Raw genomic sequence first — 9,716 nt, forward strand, 5'->3', positions numbered from 1 at the left:
CCACACTGCTCACCCATTTTGAGACTGTCAGAAATCACTACCCCTAAATCCTTCTCTTCTGAAGTTTTTGCTAACACAGAACTGCCAATGCAATACTCAGATTGAGGATTCCTTTTCCCCAAGTGCATTATTTTACATTTGGAAACATTAAACTGCAGTTTCCATTGCTTTGACCATTTATCTAGTAAAGCTAAATCATTTACCATATTACAGACCGCTCCAGGAATATCAACCCTATTGCACAGTTTAGAGTCATCGGCAAATAAGCAAACCTTCCCTACCAAACCTTCCCCTATGTCACTCACAAACATATTAAAAAGAATAGGACCCAGAACAGACCCTTGTGGCACACCGCTTGTAACCTGTCTCTGCTCAGAATACTCGCCATTAACAATAACTCTCTGATGTCTATGCTTCAGCCAGCTTGAAATCCACTGAACTATCCAGGGATTAAGTCCAATCTTCACTAATTTATCTATCGGCTCTTTATGTGGAACCGTATCAAAGGCTTTGCTGAAGTCCAGATAGGCAATATCCACGGCACCACCTTGATCCAACACCTTTGTGACATAGTCAAAGAAATCAATGAGATTAGTCTGACATGATTTGCCTTCAGTAAAGCCATGCTGATTTGGGTCCAATAAGTTATTGTTTTTTAGGTACTGATTTATCCTCTTTTTGAGTAGAGTCTCCATCATTTTAACTATAACTGATGTCAAGCTAACTGGCCTGTAGTTACCAGCTTCTTCATTACTGCCCTTCTTGTGGATAGGCACAACACTGGCCATTCTCCAATCCTCAGGAACATCTCCTGTTAACATGGATTGGTTAAACAAATCAGTCAGGGGGGTAGCAATGACAGATCTGAGTTCTTTAAGAACTCTGGGGTGGATGCCATCTGGACCCATTGCCTTATTTATCTTTAATCGTTCAAGTTCTTCTAAGACATCAGCTTCTAAGATCACTGGAGCTGAATCCGTACAGCTGGAAGCAATGCTATATCCCTCTATAGTATTATTTTGTAAGGTGTCTTTTGAGAAAACTGAACAGAAGTAGCTATTGAAATGGTCAGTGATCTCCTTATTCCCATCAATGCATGTATTATTCCTGGTACTAAGCTTCGTGATGCTGCAGTTTTTCTTCTTCCTATCACTAATATATCTGAAGAAGGTTTTATCCCCCTTCTTTACAGATTTGGCAATTTCTTCCTCTTTTGAGGCTTTAGCAGCATGTATTATCTGTTTCGCCTCCTTCTGTCTCATTTTATACACCTCTCTATCAGCTATACTTCCAGACTCTTTATACCTCCTATAGGCAGCCTTTTTTTCATTGACTATAGCCCTTACATCATTGCTAAACCATAGTGGTTTCTTCTTCCTTTTACCTTTAGTTATTTGCCTTACATACAGTCCTGTGGCTTTTAAGATGGCCTTTTTTAATACAGTCCACTGGATGCTCGCTCCTGCCATTTTATCCCTCCCCTTTAATTCATTATTTAAATATTCCCCCATTACATTAAAATTTGTTTTTCTGAAATCCAATACTTTGGTTGCAGTATAGGATTGCTCACAATCAGTTTTTACATCAAACCACAAACATAGATGGTCACTGCAACCTAAATTTTCTCCCACCTTGACCTCTGATACCCAATTCCCATTCGTAAAAACTAAATCTAGAATATTCTCCCCTCTAGTTGGTGTCTTAACCAGCTGTGCCAGAGTTGCTCCTGTAAAGGCCTCTACTATATTCTTACTTTTGCATGTAAGGGCACCAGGGATATTCCAGTCAATATCAGGCATGTTGAAATCACCCATAACCACAATATTTCATTTTATTTTATTTTTAGCTATATCTGTCTGTCTGTCTGTCTATCATATATCTATCTATCTATCTATCTATCTATCTATCTATCTATCTATCTATCTATCTCTCTCTCTCTATCTCTCTCTCTCTATAGGGGTGAACAAAAAAATGGAAACACCTTGAAAAATCATCAAAATATCTTTTAATATGGTGTTGGTCCACGTTTTGCGGCAAATACAGCCTCATTTCTCCGAGGTATTGATTCATACAAATTGTGAATTGTTTCCAAAGGAATTTTAGCCCATTCTTCAGTTAAAACACACTCCAGTTCTTTTAGAGATGATAGTGGTGGAAATCGACCTCTTACTTGAATCTCTAAAATCGACCATAAATGCTCAATAATGTTGAGTTCTGATCATTGTGGTAACCAGATGAGATGCTGAACTTCATTAGAATGTTCCTCGTGCCATTCTTTAACAATTCTTGCTCTATGGATTGGTGCATTTTCATCTTCAAAGATGGCATCCCCCCTCAGGAAACAGTTCTTGAACTATAGGATGAATTTGGTCTGCCAAAATTCCTAAATAGTGATGGCTGTTAATTCTTCCATGAAGGGAAATCATTGGCCCAGCGGATTTCCAAGAAATAGCACCCCAGATCATCACTGAACCCACACCATATTTGATGGTTGGGAGAAGGTAGTCTGGATGAAATGATTCTTTTGCTGCCTCCAGACGTAAACATGGCCAGAGGTCGGAAAAAGGGTAAACGATGATTCGTCAGAGAAAATCACATTTTGTCACTGCTCGAGGGACCATTTTTGGTGGTTTCTACACCACTCTAAACACTTTGAAACATTTGTCTTTGAGAGCAGAGGTTTTCTAATTGCAGCTCTTCCGTGGAATCCAGATTTGTGAAGCTCCCTTTGAACAGTTTTTGTGGAAACTGGGTTCTGTATGTGTCTATTGAGCTCTGCAGTGATTTTAGGAGTTGTGGTCTTGCGATCCACTCTAACAATTCGCTTTAGAGTCCAACGGTCTCTCTCAGACAACTTCGACTTTCGACCAGACCTGTGCTTGGCTGAGGACGTGTTCCCTTCTCTTTCAAAAGCAGTCATTACTTTTGAGACATGGCCTCTTGAATCACCAAACATTTGGGCACTTTCTATTACACTAGCGCCTGCCATTCGAGCACCAACAATTTGGCCTGTTTGAAAGTCTGAGAGGTCTGCCATTTCTAGAAGGTTATAACCAATTTCCTTAAATTTCTGTTAAAAAAGGTAGTCAAAAAAACCCTAATCAAATAACATTTTTTTTAAAAAAAACATTAAAATATGTCAAGTTTTGATTGATTTGAACATGTTCAAACATTACGATGCCAAAAACTGTAAGTATGTATGTATGTATGTATCCATCCATCTATTTATCATCTATCCATCTATTTATCATCTATCTATTTATCTATCTATCATCTATCTTTTTATCATTTATCTCTATCTATCTATCTATCTATCTATCTATCTATCTATCTATCTATCTATCTATCTAATCTACTAATGCCTCAATTAATGTAATTTTATCGGTTTCCATTTTTACAAGTTACCAGTAGCCACTGCATTTCCCATCTTAAACTTATACTCAAGTCAATAGGTTTTCCCAGTTTTTGTCACAAAAATAGGTGCCCCGGCTTATAATCGGGTCGACTAATACTCGAGTATATACGGTAGATAAAACACAAAATGCTTCAGTAAGAACTGAATCTCCGATATTCTCATTAAGTACAATGCATGAAATATACTGCTCAAAAAAATAAAGGGAACACTTACAACAGAATATAACTCCAAGTACATCAAAATTCTGTGAAATCAGTCTACTTAGGAAGCAACACTAATTAACAATTAATTTCATTTTGTTGTCAGCACATTTAACATTGTACAGAACAAAGTTCTGTTGTGAGCAGCTCCGAGTCTCCGCAGAGGGGCGGCATACAAATCAAATCAAATAAATAAATAAAGTATTCAATGAGAATATTTCATTCATTCAGATCTAGGAAGTGCTATTTGAGTGTCCCCTTTATTTTTTTTTAGCAGTGTATATTTGCTATGATGAATTTTTACTCTTATCAGTCCATTGCAAAGGTTATAGGCAATTTTGAATAGCGGCCTCACACATTTGCAATGAATTTCAAAATAAGAAATGTAGCAATTTTTGAATTTATTTATTCATTCATTCATTCATTTATTGGATTTGTATGCCGCCCCTCTCCGGAGAATCGGGGCAGCTAACAGCAACAATAAGACAGTGTACAATAATAATCCAATACTAAAAATGATTAAAAACCCATTAATATAAAAACCAAACATACATACAGACATACCATGCATAAAATTGTAAAGGCCTAGGGGGAAAAAGTATCTCAATTCCCCCATGCCTGATGGCAGAGGTGGGTTTTAAGTAGCTTACGAAAGGCAAGGAGGGTGGGGGCAATTCTAATTTCTGGGGGAGAGTTGGTTCCAGAGGGCCGGGGCCGCCACAGAGAGGGCTCTTCCCCTGGGTCCTGCCAAGCGGCATTGTTTAATTGACGGGACCCGGAGAAGACCCACTCTGTGGGATCCAACTGGTCGCTGGGATTCGTGCAGCAGAAGGCGGTCCCTGAGATAATCTGGTCCGGTGCCATGAAGGGCTTTATAGGTCATAACCAACACTTTGAATTGTGACCGGAAACTGATCGGCAACCAATACAGACTGCGGAGTGTTGGTGAAACATGGGCATATTTGGGAAAGCCCATGATTGCTCTCGCAGCTGCATTCTGCACAATCTGAAGTTTCCAACACCTTTCAAAGGTAGCCCCATGTAGAGAGTGTTACAGTAGTCGAGCCTCGAGGTGATGAGGGCATGAGTGACTGTGAGCAGTGACTCCCGGTCCAAATAGGGTTGCAACTGGTGCACCAGGCGAACCTGGGCGAATGCCCCCCTCACCACAGCTGAAAGATGTTTCTCTAATGTGAGCTGGGGATCGAGGAGGACGCCCAAGTTGCGGACCCTCTCTGAGGAGGTCAAGGATTCTCCCACCAGGGTAATGGACGGACAGATGGAATTATCCTTGGGAGGCAAGACCCACAGCCACTCCATCTTGTGTGGGTTGAGTTTGAGTTTGTTGACACCCATCCAGGCCCCAACAGCCTCCAGGCACCGGCACATCACTTCCACTGCTAACTACCATCTTCCAAATATTTACATATGTATCAAATACATTTTATCTTGCATATTTCCAGTCAAATTAGTTCATCATAGAAAAGGACAATTTGTAAAACTTACTTAAGAACCTGCTGCCTGATATTATTTCTTAATTGATTCTTGTTCAAATGAGGACTCCATGTATGAGTTGCTAGATGGTTGGAAACAAAATTGTCTACCCGCTGCCTTAAATTCTGATATGCAGGCTAAAAAAGAAAGAGATACCTTGTGAAGCCTCCTTGAATAACATTTCTTCATATTCTCATCAAACATATAAGAACATTAGCTTAAAATAATACAGAAACAGTAAAGGGAGCATACACTATAATAACTCCAGACTTATCTAACTAAGGAAAAAAACACTGCATATTAAAAAAAAAACCATACTTTTAAAAAACTCCATTGACAAACATCCTGAAAAATGGAGCCAAATATTTCAATTACCAAACATTGTGATATCTGAATGCTCCTTGGAGGCAAAATGTGATTAGAAGCCCAATGCTATTTACTTGAAAAGGAAGCTAGATCTTTTCTCCAAGTCCCATTGAAAGTAGGACAGCATAGAAGTCAAATTAATAATAATAAATAAATAAGTCTTATTTTTACAAAGAAAGGGCCATCATAGATCTATTATATTGAGAAAGAGCAATTCTACTGAGAATCTGTTAAAGGAGACTCCAATTTATTGCTCTATTTACTTCTTTATGATAGGAAAATTATTTCAAAATTTTAACAATTCCAACACACTTAAAGAGATTCTCAATCATTCAGTCATGGTTGTCCCAAAGATACATTTGAAAAGGCAACACGAAGTTCCTGGGGGGTTTTTTCCCCTTGAAAATATTTTGCTTCTCATCCAAGAAGCGTTTTAGTTCTGACTCAGGAACTCAGGGGAAAAAAAACCAAGAAAATCCAATTGCCTTTTGAAAAACATCTTTCAGACAATAATTCCAACAATAAATTCTGTCTAAGCATATGTATTTTTATCCAATAATTGTATGAAGTGATTCACAAGATAATTTAAATATTTTACATCAAATTATAAACTAAGAAAAATTAATTAATTAATTAATTAATCCTCCGTGCAATATTAGTTCTGTTGAAATTTACTATTTTTCAATCTCAGTAACTAACCTTGAACTTCAGACCAGAACCAAATGGGTGATAGAATCAGACTAGCACATGGGTACTACACTGACAATATATAAAATATCCAAAATAGTGCTCATGATACATTGCAAAACAGTACAGTGGAACCCCGACATAAGAGCTGCTCGACTTAAGAGCTACTCGAGATAAGAGCTGGGAGAGGAGAGACATTTTTTTATTTTATTTTATTTATTACTTGGATTTGTATGCCGCCCCTCTCCGCGATACGAGCCGAGAAGAGTCGGGCTGGCTTACTTTCCTTCCTTCCCGCGCTGATGCAGAGCCACTCGAACAAAGCGTCGCGCCCCTCTGATGCTTTCGGCGGCTTCCGAAGCAACGCTGGGCTCTTTTGCCGCCAAAAGCGTCAGGGGGGCGTGACGCTTTGTTCGAGTGGCTCTGCATCAGCGCGGGAAGGAAGGAAAGTAAGCCAGCCCGGCTCTTCTCGGCTCGTATCCCGGCACTTGGTGAGTGGAGAGGCGGTCGCCTCCCCTGCCGCCCCACTCTGGGGGTCCTTGGCTTCTGCTGGGGGTGGGGGGATCCGAACGCTGTTTTGAATTTCACATTCCGAGTGGCCCAAACGCCAAAGGCGAACTTCCGCACCTCAGGAGTTAGCTCGCAAACGGCGCGGCTGTTTTAAAACATCGCTGCCGGCCTGGGGGGGGAGAGGGAAAGGGGGGAGAGAAAGAGAGAGGGAGAGAGAGAAAGAGAGAGGGAAAGGGGGGGAGAGGGGAGAGAGAAAGAGGGATAGAAAGAGAGAGAGAGTGAGAGATGCTCAGTGAGCCTTTCTTTGAAGTTGCCTTTCTTTCTTTCTTTCTTTCTCTCTCTCTTTCTTTTTCTCTCTTGCTCTCTTGCTTTCATTCTTTTTTCTTTCTCTTTCTTTCTTTCTCTTGCTTTCTTTCTTTCTCTTGCTTTCTCTCCTTCCTTCCCTCCTTCCATTTCTTTCATTCTCCCTCTCTATTTTTATTTCTCTTTCATTTTCTTTCTTTCTCTCTTGCTTGCTTTCTTTCTTGCTCTTTTTCTTTCTCTCTTTTACCTTCCCTTCCTCTATTTCTTGCTTTCCTTTTCCTTCCTCCCTTCTTTCCTCCCTCTACAGGATTGGGTGGCAGTGAAGTTACTCTCCCCTTTCATAAGTTTCCTTGCTTCCTTCCTCTGTTCCTGTCCCTTCACCCTTTCTTTCTTCCTTTCTTCCTTCCTTTCTTCCTTTCCTTTCCTTCCTTCCTTTCCTCCCTCCATTTCTTGCTTTCCTTTTCCTTCCTCCCTTCTTTCCTCCCTCTACAGGATTGGGTGGCAGTGAAGTTCATTAAATAACTACAGTTTAATGAATAAAAATAAAAGTTTGCCATGTTGATTGTTTTGGGTAAAAAGAGGAAGGGAAGGGAAGCTCTCAGCTTATCATCTTATTAATAAGTAAAGTTACATTTATTCTTGCAATGTCTTTTTGCATAATTTAGACTAACTTTGTGAGTTTTTTGAGGGCTGGAACCAATTAAAATTATTTACATTAATTCCTATGGGGAAAAGTCGTTCGAGATAAGAGCTGCTCGACTTAAGAGCGCAGGTCCGGAACGAATTAAACTCGTATCTCGAGGTACCACTGTATTATATATACTCTGAATGTGCAAAAATACTTGTATGTTTTACTAATTCTAAAATTTAGTCTGTAAAATAGGGCAGCATTATATTGAAACTAGAATCGGAGTACACAAGTTGTTCAAATATATCTAGGAAAGAGTATGAGAAAATTTGATAAAATTATTTTTAACTTAGTCTCTTTTACAATATTTTCTGTTAATAAATCCCTGAAATTATATATTCTGCATTCAAATCCAATTCTAAGGACCCAAATGCAAAACATCCCAGTTCTTGAAGAGTGTTTAATCTATGTCTTTCACCGTTAATGAAACAGAAATGGTTATCTCTAGTTTAGCCGATTTAAACCATAATTAATGACACTTCTATTGCTAAGTCAGGGAGATATTCAAAGATGCCATAGCAAGAAGACTCTCTCTTTGAACCCCATGTACGTACAGCATCCGATTGCTGTTGATAGGGAAAACTCAGACTAGATGAATCCCAGCCAGGTTAAATACGGTTTTCCCTCCCTCTCCCTCTTTTTAAGAAAACACAACCGCAATCAGTATCTATTCAGACTTGCAAAATACTTCTGGCTGAATTAGAGCGAGGCCAGCTGCCCACTAAGCAGCCAGTTAAACAAGGCCAAATTTAGGCACGTAAGGCCGGTAGAACACGTCTAAGATCAGAGCTGCCCATACAGAAGATAGCAGGGATATTTTCTGGGGAGAGGGAAAGGTGATCGCCGCTAAATCAATGCGTACGGAACTCGACAAATTAAGGTAGAGCCACTTCAGGCCCGGCGGCGGGGAAAAGCGTTCCCAAGAAAACCGTAAGATTCAGGAAGGACCCTCGGAATGGTAGTTTTTCGGACAAGAGACCAAACGTTGGGAAGGCAGCAATATGGGAACGCGGCGTCGGGGAGCTGAGGAGCCCCGAGACGGCCAGACCCGCAGCTTCCCACCTTAGTGTCCACGTCGGCCAGACAATCTCGGCGGAACTGGTCGAAAAGGCCTTGACTCTTGAGGCGATTCAGGATGAGTGACACCAGCTCTGGCTCGGCAGCGCCCGCGGAGCTCCCCGGGGGCGGCGGCGGAGGTGGCTGTGGTGGGGGAGGCGGTGGAGGCGGCGGTGGGGGGGGAGGTGGCTGTTCGGGAGGAGAAGTGGCGGCTGCGGGGACCGCGGCAGCAGCGGCGAGGGTACCACCACTGCCAGACATAATGGCGGCAGCACCGGCGTCACCCTCAGAGGCTGATTCCCAAGCCGCGATCGCGTTTAGGCTCCACCCTCTCCCGCACAACCCGCAACCCCGGAAGAAGACCGAAAAAACTCTGACGACGCGGCACAATGCGACCTTCCTTTAAACTACGCCTCTTGTGGCGTCACGTCGGTTTCCGAATTTTCTTTTACGCTTGACTTCCGCAACATCTCTGAAGGAGTAGGATGCCCGGGGTAGAGATATAAATGGATCTCTGTGATTGATTTTTATTTGTTCCCCTTGACCTTCAATAAACGTGTCAAGGTGATCTTTCCTTTCCTCCCCACAACTTCACGAAGGAAACTAGGCTGGAAATGAATTACTATCACTTTTTGAACAAAGTTGTGGTTAAAGAAACCAAGAAACACTGAGGTCTAGTCCGATTTTAGGCTTGAAAAAATAGCTGAGTAACCAGTCACTCTCTCCCAGTCCTAACCACTTATATTGTAATTGTGGGGAAACTAAAAGGAAGAAGGAATATTACATAGCTTCTCCATTTTGAGTTCCTTATAAAGTAATAAAGTCAGGATAAATATCTAATAAAATAAGTAAATCATTTGTGAGAATGATGTCCTAAAAGAGAAGATGTGCTTGTTGTGTATTGATCAGCTGGGGCAGCAGAGTGAAAGAGTTAATACTGGGAGGCAAACCATGATTGATTAACCTAGTACAGTAATTAAGAAATTAGCAAACGTAA

At 40.9% G+C, this 9,716-nt stretch overlaps 1 protein-coding gene across 4 annotated transcripts in view; it reads right to left on the reverse strand.

Annotated features, from left to right (window-relative positions):
• LOC139170323 (biorientation of chromosomes in cell division protein 1-like 1) overlaps positions 1-9,088 on the reverse strand; it is a 115,894-nt gene extending 106,806 nt beyond the window's left edge. For 3 of the 4 annotated variants that reach the window (XM_070757352.1, XM_070757354.1, XM_070757353.1), the window contains exons 1-2: positions 8,726-9,051; positions 5,122-5,246 (exon numbers count right to left, since the gene is read on the reverse strand). In XM_070757352.1, coding sequence (XP_070613453.1) covers positions 5,122-5,246; positions 8,726-8,980 — 380 coding nt within the window. In that variant the 5' untranslated portion in view covers positions 8,981-9,051. Of the gene's footprint in view, positions 1-5,121; positions 5,247-8,725 lie in introns of all 4 variants that reach the window. The other variant, XM_070757351.1, reaches the window with a different exon arrangement.
• Between the last annotated feature and the right edge of the window lie 628 nt (positions 9,089-9,716).

Source organism: Erythrolamprus reginae, chromosome 7, assembly GCF_031021105.1.
Source record: "Erythrolamprus reginae isolate rEryReg1 chromosome 7, rEryReg1.hap1, whole genome shotgun sequence".
NCBI lineage: Eukaryota > Metazoa > Chordata > Lepidosauria > Squamata > Dipsadidae > Erythrolamprus > Erythrolamprus reginae.